Source organism: Coregonus lavaretus (assembly GCF_964263955.1).
Source record: "Coregonus lavaretus genome assembly, contig: HAP1_SCAFFOLD_1797, whole genome shotgun sequence".
NCBI lineage: Eukaryota > Metazoa > Chordata > Actinopteri > Salmoniformes > Salmonidae > Coregonus > Coregonus lavaretus.
In genome coordinates this window covers 20558-36558 of record NW_028158515.1, presented here as the reverse complement: position 1 = coordinate 36558, position 16001 = coordinate 20558, and the positions used below count along the sequence as shown (strand labels likewise).

The window sequence follows — 16001 nt, the reverse complement described above, 5'->3', positions numbered from 1 at the left end:
TTGAGCTCTGAAAAGAGCTTTTGGGGGTGGAAAATCTCCTGGTGTGCTCATTTTAGGACGACGTCGATGACTGGAAATTCGACGGCGTTCTCGTCCTGAGTCTTCTCTTCGTCTCTTCTTGGCTTCTTCAGTCTAGTCCAGTCGCTGAAGATAAAGGGAGGCTGATTGAGGGGAGGCATCCCCTCTTATAGGGACACCTGTACTCCTATTGGCTGCAGGTGTGTGCATAATTTTGTCTCAGGCTGATGCTGCCTTAGGGCATTGGGTAAACTAATAGGAGCAGAGCTCCCATATGGGGCGGAGCTCCACGATATAGAACTGTTATTGGCAGAGAGGTTTGGAACTCTCTTTCTTATTGGTCTATTAACTAATTTGGTGATGTCACCAGGCAGGCCAAAACTCCATCCAACCAAAACAGGCTGAAATTTCAGGCAGTCTTTTCAAACAGCTCTTACTCTAAAAGGGCATTATCACAATTTTCACTGTATTATTCCAACCTCATAGTGTGGAAATATATATAAAACACAGGAAAATCACGTTTTTGACTGCACTGGGCCTTAAAATGAAATAAAAGTATGTTAGTGTTAGGATACCACTATTCCTGAAAGAATGTGTTTCCTTATAAAGCATTTGTTAATTATATATGATGAGGTTGACTACCATAGGGCAGGGCATGCATGAATGACAAGATAATGTTTCTCTGATCTTGTGATTATTGATTTAATTTTGCTGTGTTCTTCAATATTTATAAATACTACAGTACTGTACTACCCTTTTTGGAGCAGGTTTATATACGCAACTGTATAAAGGGCATGCATCCCTTATTCAGGGGATGCCTGGATTTAGGAACACTTAACCAAGAAGTCATACTATTCTATTCTGAATAAATATATAATATGCGTTTACATCTCTCCGTTGTATCATAACAAAAACGTATCTGTACAATCCTAACTGTCTAGCATTGACACCGTACTAAATGACAGGCCACATGATAGCAGAGATACGTAGAGGCGCTCCGTGCGTCGTGTTGGCGTCGTGCTTCGAGCCCCAGCGCGCATGCGTAAGGTCTGGAGTTGAAGTATCCAACATGTCGCTGGAAGACCCGTTCTTTGTAGTCAAGGGGTAAGGAAGGGTTTCTAAATAAACTATCAACCAACTTTTCAACCGTTTACTTACAGGACAAGTTGGATGTATATGCCGTTGGGGTAGTTTCGTTTGATAACGCGGCGTTTAGAAGTTATCACCCTGTCCGTGGCAAGCTAATTTGCTAGCTAATGCTTCAGGCTAGATTCGCAGTCAACGTGCGGGTTGATGTTGGCATTAAGGTCTCGACTTCGCATTGGGGTGTCGTTGAAATCTAGTCTTCGTGTCAAGAAGGATTCCTTGAAAGTTGTGTTGCCAGTTTGGGTCTATTGCAACGGGGCAGTTGACGGAGTGTTGTGAAATTGACAGGGGTGTGCGGAGTGTCCACACAGATTTGTTTGGGTCAAGTTAGGGCGTTACTTCTCCGTGCAATCTCGTAACGCGTTACCTAGAAATGTAAGCTACATGCTGTGTTGGAAGCTTTGATGGCACGTGTGTGTGTGTGTGTGTGTGTGTGTGTGTGTGTGTGTGTGTGTGTGTGTGTGTGTGTGAGAGTTGTTTTGTGTCTGGAGTAGAGGGCATGCAGCTTCGCCAGCTCGTGACATTTGTATCATCAACCACATAGCTAAACTTGGGATCAGTGAATAGATACATTTTAGTATCACTCTCAATGCGACATTGTTGTAGCTAACATCGTTAAATATAACATTGTAGCATTTTTCACTGTCTCTTTAACCAGGACTTGTTTAAAGTGTGTGTGTGTCAGGGAAATGCATTCAAGTTATTGTTGAAAGTGTGTGATGTGTGTGTAATGTGTATTTTTATGATGTGTATCTAGTGTGTGTGTGTGTGTGTATGTATGTATGTATGTATGTATGTATGTATGTATGTATGTATGTATGTATGTGTATCTAAACCAGGGCTCTCCAACCCTGTTCCTGTAGAGCTACCATCCTGTAAATTTTAATTCCAAGCCTAATCTAGCGCACCTGATTCTAATAATTAGCTAGTTTATAAGATTAATCAGGTTAGTTACAACTTGGATTCGAGTGAAAATGTACAGAAGGGTAGCTCTCCAGGAAAAGGGTTGGAGAGCCCTGATCTAACCGGTGTGTGTGTGTGTGTTGTCTCAGGGAGGTCCAGAAGGCGTTGTCTCGTGCCAGGAGCCTTTACGAACGCTGGGAGGAGCTTCTGGAGGATGGCACTCAGGTACACACACACTGGACACACACCTCTTAACTGCATTGCTACTGGAATGTGTGCAGCCACAGCATGTATAACAACCACTTGGAATGTGTGTAGCCACAGCATGTATAACAACATCTTTGAATGTGTGCAGCCACAGCATGTATAACAACCGCTTGGAATGTGTGCAGCCACAGCATGTATAACAACCGCTTGGAATGTGTGCAGCCACAGCATGTATAACAACATCTTGGAATGTGTGCAGCCACAGCATGTATAACAACCGCTTGGAATGTGTGCAGCCACAGCATGTATAACAACCGCTTGGAATGTGTGCAGCCACAGCATGTATAACAACATCTTTGAATGTGTGCAGCCACAGCATGTATAACAACCGCTTGGAATGTGTACAGCCACAGCATGTATAACAACCGCTTGGAATGTGTGCAGCCACAGCATGTATAACAACATCTTTGAATGTGTGCAGCCACAGCATGTATAACAACCGCTTGGAATGTGTGCATCCACAGCATGTATAATAACAGCTTGGAATGTGTGCAGCCACAGCATGTATAACAACCGCTTGGAATGTGTGCAGCCACAGCATGTATAACAACCGCTTGGAATGTGTGCAGCCACAGCATGTATAACAACATCTTTGAATGTGTGCAGCCACAGCATGTATAACAACATCTTTGAATGTGTGCAGCCACAGCATGTATAACAACAGCTTGGAATGTGTGCAGCCACAGCATGTATAACAACATCTTTGAATGTGTGCAGCCACAGCATGTATAACAACCGCTTGGAATGTGTACAGCCACAGCATGTATAACAACCGCTTGGAATGTGTGCAGCCACAGCATGTATAACAACATCTTTGAATGTGTGCAGCCACAGCATGTATAACAACCGCTTGGAATGTGTGCATCCACAGCATGTATAATAACAGCTTGGAATGTGTGCAGCCACAGCATGTATAACAACCACTTGGAATGTGTGCAGCCACAGCCTGTATAACAACCGCTTGGAATGTGTGCAGCCACAGCATGTATAACAACCGCTTGGAATGTGTGCAGCCACAGCATGTATAACAACCGCTTGGAATGTGTGCAGCCATAGCATGTATAACAACATCTTGGAATGTGTGCAGCCACAGCATGTATAACAACATCTTGGAATGTGTGCAGCCACAGCATGTATAACAACATCTTGGAATGTGTGCAGCCACAGCATGTATAACAACATCTTGGAATGTGTGCAGCCACAGCATGTATAACAACAGCTTGTCATCATCAATCTCTGACTTACTAGTGTAGCCTGTTCAGTCCCTACCTTGCCTGATATGTACTCTTACAGTTATCTGTAACTGTACTTTATCTGTAATGTACAGGTGAGCATTGACTTTTCACTGTGTTGGGTCTCATGTTTGACATGCCGAAATGTTTCTTTGTTTGTTGTGCAGGTGAGCAAAGATGAGCTGGACTGGAGCACCAATGAACTGAGGAACTGTCTCAGAGCCATAGACTGGGACCTGGAGGACCTGAGTGAAACCATCAGTGTCTTTTCATGTCTTTATAAAAATAACGATTACACACACACTTCCACACACACAGAGAGAACCAGGGAATGAATGAAAGATGACAGAGTATGATAGTTGAGGGCATGTCCATCGAAAAGGACCCATGAGCACCAACATGTGAAGTTCATAGGATCAAATCCAATTTTATTTGTCACACGTGCCGAATACAACAGATGTAGACTTTACCGTGAAATGCTTACTTACAAGCCCTTAACCAACAATGCAGTTAAAGAAATAGAGTTAAGAAAATATTTACAAAATAAACAAAAGTAAAAAATTAAATACAAATTAAAAGTATGACAATAAAATAACAATAATGAAGCTATATACAGGGGGTACCAGTACCGAGTCACTGTGCGGGGGTACAGGTTAGTCGAGGTAATTTGTACAGGTAGGGGTAAAGTGACTATGCATAGATAATAAACAGCGAGTAGCAGCAGTGTAAAAACAAAGGGGGGGTCAATGTAAATAGTCCGGGTGGCCATTTTATTAATTGTTCAGCAGTCTTATGGCTTGGGGGTAGAAGCTGTCAAGGAGCCTTTTGGACCTAGACGTGGCGCTCCGGTACCGCAAGTCTATGACTTGGGTGACTGAAGTTTGGGAAATGAAGGCATATATAAAATAAAATAAAGTCTTAAAAGGTATCAAAACACAATAATGTTGATGTAAAGACCCCTGCCAACTAATATCAACACTTATATTTAGTTTCAGACAAATTCTTTGCCTTCTGTACATTTAAGAATATTGCCTTGTGCCTTGTAATTCCGTTACCAAAAACCCACATATCTTTAAGATATTTTCAAATTTCTCTCCCTCACGAGGAGGGAGGATAATGAAAGCTCACAGAAGTAACAAGTAAAGCTAGACCTACCAATTAGATATAATGTTTTTACTTATATCAATTTTGTTTTTGAATTGTTAAGTGGTCAGTCCAGCCTGGCCTTGATTTCAACGTCCACAGATGGACCAAATCTGAACCTATTATAGAAGTATGTTTCACAAATTTGGATAGTACAGTATAGTAGAGTACAGTACAATACAGTGAGTAAAGCACAGAGTACAGTCAATACAATATAATAGTACAGAAAATACAAGTAGAATATAGTACAGTATATTGTACTGTACTGAACTCTACTGTACTGTATTGTACTTTACTGCATTGTACTAAACTCTACTCTGCTTTGCTGTGCTGCGCAGTGATGTCCAAACTTGTGAATCATGAGGAGAATGACATATCCATAATTATGCCGCTTCTGTGTAGTATAGGGGGCCGATGATGTAATTCCGTTACCGTAGATCCCGTCACCGTGTGTAAATCCACTTCACTTACTGTAGTTCAATAACCAAAATATATTTTTTTTAACTCATGGTGCCATGTCATAGCTCATCCCATTCTTTCTGCAGACATCTTTGATTCTTAATTCGAAGCAGATATTTAAGAGTTTTTGGAAAACGTGGTCGCATAAAAACCTGAGGGAGATTTTACTGTAATTCCGTTACCAAAGTTTACATCTGCACAGTTCTTCCATTAAATTAGTTTTTGTAAATGTTTCTGTGTTAAATGTTAAATGTAGTCCTTGTGCATAGAGTTGTATGGTTGGTTAAACTTTTTGGCATTCATATTTTTTAAGTGAAAAAACTGAGTCAAAGCGGAATTGCCCATGAGAGAGGAGGAGGGAATGAAAGATAGGGAGGTGGGGTAGAGAAATGGAACTGTCCTTCCTCATAGAAAGAGGGGAAGAGATAGGCTTATGGTTTATAAACATAAAGATTACACACACTTCCACATGTACAACGAAAGAAGACTGTGTGAGAGATATAGTCTGTCCTTCCTTCTAGATAGAGGGGGAGAGAGTATAGAAACCCAAACTGGCCCAAAGACCAACTGAGTCCTAGACTATGATATCTGGAGCAGGACAGCTGATGTGAATGGGGTGTGAGTGTGTGTGCCTAAGTGTGTAGTTACAGGTGTTAAAAAACACAGACTGTACTCTGCAGCGCCACATTCCTAACAATTCCTGGGGAGAACCCTGAGATCTATGTGTGTGTTGAGCCTTGACCCACTCCCAGGCATCGTTGAGTCCAACCCGGGGAAGTTCCGTCTGGTGGAGAATGAACTGCAGGAGAGGAGAGACTTTGTGGAGCGGACACGGCAGGCCGTACAGGTAAAACGGTGTTACATCACTACCTGTCTATCACCTCTAGAATTGAAAAGAGAAGGGGATTTCTGCAGCTACATTTGATTGGATTAAATCTACGGTGTGTAATCTGTTTTTGTAACTACTATAGGTAACACTGTGTGTTCTGTGTAGGAGATGAAGGAGCAACTCTCCAGTCCCTCTGTTGTGGCCCAGGCAGAGAAGAAGAACAGACAGGTTGGTCTGCCTGTCTACACCTCTCTCTCTCTCTCTCGCTTTCTCTCTCTTCTCTCTCTCTGACCTTCATTTTGATACACACTCACTCTGTCACACACACATTCTAACAGCAGTTTCTCTCTTTCTCTCTCAGGCTCTGTTGGGTGCGTCGGAGCAGGACAGGTCTGATGGTCTGGAGCCTCACCTGGTGTCGGCTAACTCCAGATACATCCAGGATCAACAGGAACAACAACAGGTAGGATGGAGGGAGAGAGAGATGAGGGAGGGAAGAGGGTTAGCGTGAAGGTTTCTGTCTGTGTGTCTAGTTGATATTGAAGGACCAAGATGATGATTCATGTGATGATGGGTTAGGGTTGAGCTGGGGTGTGGACATGAAGTTACGGTTGGGGTTAGGGTTGAGGCTAGGGTTAGGCTGATGATGATGATGAGGGTGTTCTCTCCACAGTTGATAATGGAGGACCAGGATGAGCAGTTGGAGCTGGTGACAGGAAGCATCAGAGTACTGAAAGACATGTCAGGACGTATCGGAGATGAACTAGACCAGCAGGCTGTGTGAGTACACCCACACACACACACTGAAAATGGCGCCGACAGAGAGGGCTGCCTCGCTTCTAGTCCTTAGGAAACTTTGCAGTATTTTGTTTTTTTTAATGTATTATTTCTTACATTGTTAGCTCAGAACTTCTCAAAAAAAATCTCAAAAAAGTGTTATTACACACAGGCGCTGCTGCCTACATACAGACTTGAAAATCACTGGGCACTTTAATAAATGGAACACTAGTCACTTTAATAATGCCACTATAATAATGTTTACATATCTTGCATTACCCATCTCATATGTACAGTTGAAGTCGGAAGTTTACATACACCTTAGCCAAATACAGTGCTATGAAAAAGTATTTGCCCCCTTTCTAATTGTCTCTACTTTTGCATATTTGTGATACTGAATGTTATCAGATCTTCAACCAAAACCTAATATTAGATAAAGGGAACATAAGTGAACAAATAACACAACAATTACATATTTATTTCATAAACAAAGTTATGCAACACCCAATTCCCCTGTGTGAAAAAGTAATTTCCCCCTTACACTCAATAACTGGTTGTGCCACCTTTAGCTGCAATGACTCCAACCAAATGCTTCCTGTAGTTGTTGATCAGTCTCTCACGTCACTGTGGAGGAATTTTGTCCCACTCTTCCATGCAGAACTGCTTTAACTCAGTGACGTGTGGGTTTTCAAGCATGAACTGCTCATTTCAAGTCCTGCCACAACATCTCAATTGGGATTAGGTCTGGACTTTGACTAGACCATTCCAAAACTTCCAATTTGTTGCTTTTTAGCAATTTTCATGTAGACTTGATTGTGTGTTTTGGATCATTGTCTTGCTGCATGACCCAGCTGCGCTTCAGCTTCAGCTCACAGACGGATGCTCTGACATTCTCCTGTAGAATTCTCTGATACAGAGCAGAATTCATGGTTCCTTCTATTAAGGCAAGTCGTCCAGGTCCTGAGGCAGCAAAGCATCCCCAAACCATCACACCACCACCACCACCATGCTTGACCTTTTGTATGATGTTCTTACTGTTGAATGCAGTGTTTGGTTTTCGCCAGGCATTACTGGCCATGTCGTCCAAAAAGTTATACTTTTGAATCATCTGTCCATAGAACGTTCTTCCAAGAGTCTATTTTGATTTTTTTAAATCTTTATTTTAACAGGGAAAAAACAGACTGAGACCTGGATCTCTTTTACGGCTGTGCCCTGTGTAAACATGTTGACATGTACAGTTTTAGACATACAGACAAGAACATTTAAAACATACAAAACAAAAACACATTAAGTTGGATCTGCAGTTTGTTCCATAAATAAGGTGCAAAGGAACTGAAGGCAGTCCTACCCAACTCTGTGGAGACCACATAAGTCTCTAATGTAATCCACATCTGTGATCTGGTTTTAAAATTAGTATATCTAGTGGAAATTAATGATGATATATATGGAGGTAGTTTTAAAAGAAGTGCTTTATAACTAAACAAGAGAGCATGTTGCTCTCGCCTCACAGATAGAGAGGCCCAACCCACATGTTGATATAGGAAACAGTGATGAGTTTTGTAACTATCACCCGTGATAAACCTGAGTGCAATAGCATCCAGTGGTTTTAATGTGTTTGCCGATGCATGCATATAGATAATATCACCATAATCTAAAACGGACATAAAAGTAGCCTGCACAATTTGTTTTCAATTTATGGAGGACAGACAAGCCCTGTTTCTGTAAAGGAACCCTATCTTGAATTTGAGCTTTTTTCCCAATTCAGTAACATGTTTTTTAAAAGAAAGCCTATCATCTAACCATACCCCTAAGTATTTATATGCAGAGACCTGTTTGATTTGAGTACCATCCAAGCTAGTGATTACAAAAGTGTTTCTAATTGAGAGTTTAGACCTAGAAAAAAACATGACATTTGTTTTCTTAGCGTTTAAAACAAGTTTAAGCTGTAAAAGAGACCCCTGTAGTATCCTAAAATCAGACTCCAACTGCATTAAAGCTTGGTCCGCTGTTGGAGCAATAGAGTACATCACTGTGTCATCTGCATATAAATGGAATTTACAATATCTGACATCATCACCAATGTTGTTTATATAAAGTGGGAACAATAGTGAGCCAATTATTGAACCCTGAGGGACCCCTTTAAGTAACTGTAAGGGGTCAGACTTGACCCCGTCGACCATGACGGCCTGAGTTCTATCTTTAAAATAGTCATAAAACCATCGACAGGCATCAGTGCCCAGTCCTATAGATGACAGCTTACTCAAAAGGATAGCATGGTCTACAGTGTCAAAAGCTTTTGACAAATCTACAAACAACGCAGCACAGTGCTTTCTATCATCTAAGGCATTTGCAATATCATTTACAACAAGCATAGTGGCCGATGTGGATCATCCAGGTGCTTTTTGACAAACTTGAGTCAACTTTTTGGACGAGATGGGTCCCATTATGCCTGGCGAAAACCAAACACTGCATTCCACAGTAAGAACATCATACCAAAGGTCAAGCATGGTGGTGCTCTGTATCAGAGAATTCTACAGGAGAATGTCAGAGCATCCGTCTGTGAGCTGAAGCTGAAGCGCAGCTGGGTCATGCAGCAAGACAATGATCCAAAACACACAATCAAGTCTACATGAAAATGGCTAAAAAGCAACAAATTGGAAGTTTTGGAATGGCCTAGTCAAAGTCCAGACCTAATCCCAATTGAGATGTTGTGGCAGGACTTGAAACGAGCAGTTCATGCTTGAAAACCCACACGTCACTGAGTTAAAGCAGTTCTGCATGGAAGAGTGGGCCAAAATTCCTCCACAGCGACGTGAGAGACTGATCAACAACTACAGGAAGCATTTGGTTGGAGTCATTGCAGCTAAAGGTGGCACAACCAGTTATTGAGTGTAAGGGGGAAATTACTTTTTCACACAGGGGAATTGAGTGTTGCATAACTTTGTTTATGAAATAAATATGTAATTGTTGTGTTATTTGTTCACTTATGTTCCCTTTATCTAATATTAGGTTTTGGTTGAAGATCTGATAACATTCAGTATCACAAATATGCAAAAGTAGAGAAAATTAGAAAGGGGGCAAATACTTTTTCATAGCACCTGACATTTAATCCTAGTAAACATTCCCTGTCTTAGGTCAGTTAGGATCACCACTTTAATTTAAGAATGTGAAATGTCAGAATAATAGTAGAGAGAATGATTTATTTCAGCTTTTATTTCTTTCATCACATTCCCAGTGGGTCAGAAGTTTACATACACTCAATTAGTATTTGGTAGCATTGCCTTTAAATTGTTTAACTTGGGTCAAACGTTTCGGGTAGCCTTCCACAAGCTTCCCACAGTAAGTTGGGTGAATTTTGGCCCATTCCTCCTGACAGAGCTGGTGTAACTGAGTCAGGTTTGTAGGCCTCCTTGCTCGCACACGCTTTTTCAGTTCTGCCCACATATTTTCTATAGGATTGAGGTCAGGGCTTTGTGATGGCCACTCCAATACCTTGACATTGTTGTCCTTAAGCCATTTTGGCACAACTTTGGAAGTATGCATGGGGTCATTGTCCATTTGGAAGACCCATTTGCGACCAAGCTTTAACTTCCTGACTGATGTCTTGAGATGTTGCTTCAATATATCCACATAATTTTCCTTCCTCATGATGCCATCTATTTTGTGAAGTGCACCAGTCCCTCCTGCAGCAAAGCACCCCCACAGCATGATGCTGCCACCCCCGTTCTTCACGGATGGGATGGTGTTATTTGGCTTGCAAGCCACCCCTTTTTCCTCCAAACATAACGATGGTCATTATGGCCAAACAGTTCTATTTTTGTTTCATCAGACCAGAGTACATTTCTCCAAAAAGTACGATCTTTGTCCCCGTGTGCAGTTGCAAACCGTACTCTGGCTTTTTTATGGCGGTTTTGGAGCAGTAGCTTCTTCCTTGCTGAGCAGCCTTTCAGGTTATGTCGATATAGGACTCGTTTTACTGTGGATATAGATACTTTTGTACCTGTTTCCTCCAGCATCTTCACAAGGTCCTTTGCTGTTGTTCTGGGATTGATTTGCACTTTTCGCACCAAAGTACGTTCATCTCTAGGAGACAGAACGCGTCACCTTCCTGAGCGGTATGACGGCTGCGTGGTCCCTTGGTGTTTATACTTGTGTACTATTGTTTGTACAGATGAACGTGGTACCTTCAGGAATTTGGAAATTGCTCACAAGGATGAACCAGACTTGTGGAGGTCTACAATTTATTTTCTGAGGTCTTGGCTGCTTTCTTTAGATTTTCCCATGATGTCAGGCAAAGAGGCACTGAGTTTGAAGGTAGTCCTTGAAATACATCCACAGGTACACCTCCAATTGACTCAAATTATGTCAATTAGCCTATCAGAAGCTTCTAAAGCCATGACATAATTTTCTGGAATCTTCCAAGCTGTTTAACGGCACAGTCAACTTAGTGTATGTAAACTTCTGACCCACTGGAATTGTGATACAGTGAATTATAAGTGAAATAATCTGTCTGTAAACAATTGTCGGAAAAATTACTTGTGTCATGCTCAAAGTAGATGTCCTAACCGCCTTGCCAAATCTACAGTTTGTTAACAAGAAATTTGTGGAGTGGTTGAAAAACGAGTTTTAATGACTCCAACCTAAGTGTATGTAAACTTCCGACTTCAACTGTATATACTGTATTCTATACTATCTATTGCATCTTAGCCTATGCCGCTCTGAAAATGACATTGCTCATCCATATATTTATATATTCTTATTCCATTCCTTTACTTAGATTGGTGTGTATTAGATATTTGTTGTGGAACTGTTAGATAGTACTTGCTAGATATTACTGCACTGTCGGAACTAGAAGCACAAGCATTTCGCTACACTCGCAATAACATCTGCTAACCATGTGTATGTGACCAATACATTTGATTTGATTTGATTTTGACACAGACACACACACACACACAGACACACACACATTTGGTGGTGAGGGTCCAGGGGAGTGATGGGAAGGGAATAGAGGTTGTAACCTATCCATCTGCTGCTACAGTGACAGAGATGACATGTCCTTAAGAGACCACGCCTCCCTCCCTCCTCTTCCACTGGTTATGGCCTCCTCATATGCTCCTGTGTGTGTCTTCCGCATTTAACCCAACCCCTCTGAATCAGAGAGGTGCGAGGGGCTGCCTTTAATCGACATCCACGTCATCGACGCCCGGGGAGCAGTTGTTGTTGGGGGTTAACTGCCTTGCTCTAGCGTGTGTGTGTGTTTTAAAGGCTTCAAGGAGCCTCTGTGTGTACTGAACGTGTGCATGTGAATTCCAATGTTGTCATGTAATCTCGCAGTATACGTCCTATGCTGAGATGTGTGTGTGTTTGAAGGGTTCAGTGAGTGTGTACTTTACGTGTGTGCATTGTTTGAGTGATTATCCTGTATGTTCCAGTATGCTAGGGGGGTTTTGGACAGTTTAGTGTGTGTGTGTGTGGGCAGCAGGTAACCTAGTGGTTAAGAGCGTTGGGTCAGTAACCAAAAGGTTGCTGGTTCAAATCCCTGAGCCGACTAGGTGAAAAATGTATCGATGTGCCCTTGAGCAAGGCACTTAACCCTAATTGCTCCTGTAAGTCACTCTGGATAAGAGCGTCTGCTAAATGACTAAAATGTGTGTGTGTGTGTGTGTGTGTGTGTGTGTGTGTGTGTGTGTGTGCCTAACACCTATATTGTCCTGTATGTTCCAGTATGCTAGGAGAGTTTGGAGAGGAGATGGACCAGACAGGTTCTCGGATGGACTCTGTCCTCAAGAAGATGGAGAAAGTCTCCCACATGACCAGCAGTGAGTTAACACACCATACTCATGCAGGCGCACACCATACACACACATGGACACTCTGTCAGTTTTCTCTCTCTCACACACAGACGACAGATACAACACCTAGTCACCCTCCCTCTTTACCTCAATCTTTACCTTTCTCTCTTCCTTTCTCTCTTCCTCTCTCCCTCTCTTTCTGTCTCTCTCTCTCTCTCTGTCTCTGTCTCTCTCTCTGTTTCTGTCTCTCTCTCTCTCTCACTCTCTTTCTCTTAGTCAAAATTCAAATTCAAGCTGCTTTATTGGCATGAAAGACATTGTGTCAATATTGCCAAAGCAACAATGTAAAAAAAATATTATAATTAATAATAATAATAATAAAATGGTAGTAAATAATACAAATAAAGAAAATAACAACAATAAAATGGTAACAGTAGAAATCTAATAAATATAAAAGGCTAAACATGGAAAATGAAACTATAACTAACTAACTGTCATCCTCACCATTACATCAGTACTACAACTACCGTCATCATTACTACTACTACCACCACCACCACCACCATTAAACTGCTATCATTACATCACCCCTACTACCCGTACCACTACAATTTAGAATAATAATAATAATAAGTAAATTACTGCTTACTATGCAGATGTTATTATTCAGTTGCCCTCAGGCTATGGCAGACAAGTACATATTAGCATCTCTAGCCTATAAACTCTCTTGTGATATTGACGTGTGTGTGTGTGTTCTCTCCGTCAGGTAGGAGACAGTGGTGTGCCATAGGAGTGCTGGTGGTCATCATGATAGTGGTTCTCATCCTCTTCTTCACCCTCTGAGTACGGACCTCTCTTCTATACACAGCTCTTCCACACTCACCCACTCCTTCCCGTGGATGATGACATGGATGGATGGAGGAATCCATAAAGGAAAAGGGGAATCCAATCCAACCCTCGTCGTTCCTTTGTCATAGAGGGGATTCAGTCTCTGAAAAATCTATATTTTCTTTCTGTTACTCATCACTTGATCTTCTTTCTCTCTATCGCTCTCTCTCCCCCCGTTTTCCTCCTCCTCTTTCCCACCTCTCTCTCTCACCACCCATATCAGAGGAGTGAACAGCAGTGAGATGACGGTGACATTATATATTCAGGCAAAGCGAAGGTGTCTATTTGATGTGTGTGAATGATGGTACAGACTTGGAATGTTTGGGATGGGAATGAGGGGTGGTTGAGAGGGAAGGGAGGGTGATGTCAATGTTGCCTTATCTATTTTTATACATCTATGAGATGATCTATGGGCTTCATCCCAAATAGAGCCCTATTCCCTACATAGTGCACTACTTAGGATTGGTGAAATCCCCTAGATCCTAGATCAGTTGTTAGGTAAACTTCTACCTTGAGCCAAATCGTCTGGCCCATTGGAATAGCTTTATCATAGGAGGTAGAAGTTACCCCTCGACACGTTTTATGTAGTTTCCCCTTATGGATAAAGTAAGGGTTTGAGGCTAGAGATCTGATCACAGATCTGTGGATATGGGAAAGTTCAAGCCTATTGTGATAACTTTACCATAGTAACAGTTGGAGTTCTGGGTTGCTGGGCAGGACATTAGCAGCACAGCGAGCTAATTTGAAGCTCTTTCGCCACCTAGTGGACATTTATGGTTATGTCCACATTTCATAATGTTAGATACCAGACTTGTGTGATGTGATGGCCCGTTTTTACAGTTTTGGAGGAGTGCTGATATAGGATCAGTTTTGCCTCCTACTCTGAGACGCTTTATGAATATGACCCTGAGGTGCATTTTATAATATTGTGTAAATAAATATAAATTGAATGCTTTACATGCTTGAAATTGTGGGATGTAGTCTTATTTTGCCTATATTTTTGCATTGTATTTATTCCTCAAGACAAGACACATCTCTCTATGTGAGAGTTGGTGTCCCTGCCTGGTGTCTTTTGGGTTGGCACTGCCACCTTTGTCCCAATGGTACCCGTTTGTGTGGGATGGTTGGTTTAATCTGTTCATTTGCGATTGGTTGTGTACTTACCGTGTACCGATTGAATCACTCAAGTATTTTTCCATGCTGTTATCAGTTTGAAAGGTTGTAGCTCTGTTCTACTGAAAACTATCTGTACTGGTTTCCTTCTATATCACATTCTCCAATGATCTTCCATTTAGATGTATTATGAACTGTCTCAGGGTGCATTGAATGGTACAATAGGCCCTGTTCTAATTCCTTCTTAATGCATCTTTCCTTGTTTCCTTCCTTGAGGAAATCACCCACTGATCTAACATGATCTGGTTGGTCAAAGGACGCAGTGGAAAGTAGCCTAAATTTCACCTATCCAACTTCGTCAGCTCAGTGATTGTGCACAAACAAGGTTGCATTAGAAGTGTTTGAACAGGGCCAGGGAAAGGTTAGCTAGAATTTATCCACTTCAATGAAGCACAATTTATTTAACCAGTGCCAATGATCAGTGTTTCTCATGCTATGGAAATGACTTATCACTCATAACTTCTGTTATTGCTTGATGCCTCGTGGGAAATGGATTGTGTAAATAGCATACAAAATGGCTGCCTTCCTCATTTGTTTGTTTGCAGTGCACACCTGGTAACATTTCCATGTTGTAGAATGGAGTTTTGAACTGTACTCTTTATGTACCGTTATGTTTTTGTCCCCTTTTGTTGCCCAGTGATGCAGTAGAAATGAGTGAAAGGTTGGTTTCATTGAATTCGTGACCTCACTCATCTCTTGATATATCAAGTTCTACTGTTGCTACTCATTTGTAACATCCCATGTTAGCCGGAGAGGGGGGGGTAATCCTTCTACCCCCCCTATAAAAATAAAAGTGGTTGTCCCACTGGCTATCATAAGTTGAATGCACCAATTTGTAAGTCGCTCTGGATAAGAGCGTCTGCTAAATGATGTAAATGTAATGTTTTCCAAAGTCTATCAATTCTATTTGCCGCTTAACCAAAAAAAACATGTGCTGGTGTTGTCGGTTACCCTGTCTATGAATGAACATAAGAGTCATTTCATTACATTACATTTTAGTCATTTAGCAGACGCTCTTATCCAGAGCGACTTACAGTTAGCGCATACATTATTTTATCGAACCCACAACCCTGGCGTTGCAAACGCCATGCTCTACCAACTGAGCTTCAAACGCTTTGACGCATAATCATCCCGCACTGCCTGAAACGTCAAGTAGACACTCCGTTCTTTTTGTACATGAATGTAGCCTATCCTAAATGCTATAATACGTTTTGCCTTCATTGTAGTTTCTTGGTGAAAATCAACACTTGTTCTTAATAAATCATTATATATGCTTTTAAAAAGTATCTTCTCTTCCACTTACAAGTAGTTCAGTGAGCCACACGAGTAACCTTGGCCGGGATTCAATCCGATCGACCCATTTCGGCTATG

The 16001-nt window shown here is 41.6% G+C and overlaps 1 protein-coding gene across 1 annotated transcript; it reads left to right on the top strand.

The window, feature by feature from the left end:
- The first annotated feature begins 1056 nt into the window (after positions 1-1056).
- On the top strand, positions 1057-14414 carry LOC311123878 (syntaxin-10-like). The gene is made up of 9 exons (XM_084198098.1): positions 1057-1122; positions 2217-2292; positions 3734-3827; positions 5921-6015; positions 6163-6225; positions 6359-6460; positions 6671-6777; positions 12502-12596; positions 13336-14414. The coding sequence occupies exons 1-9, from the start codon at positions 1088-1090 to the stop codon at positions 13410-13412; spliced, it is 744 nt and encodes a 247-aa protein (XP_084054224.1). The 5' UTR covers positions 1057-1087; the 3' UTR covers positions 13413-14414.
- Positions 14415-16001: the final 1587 nt, after the last annotated feature.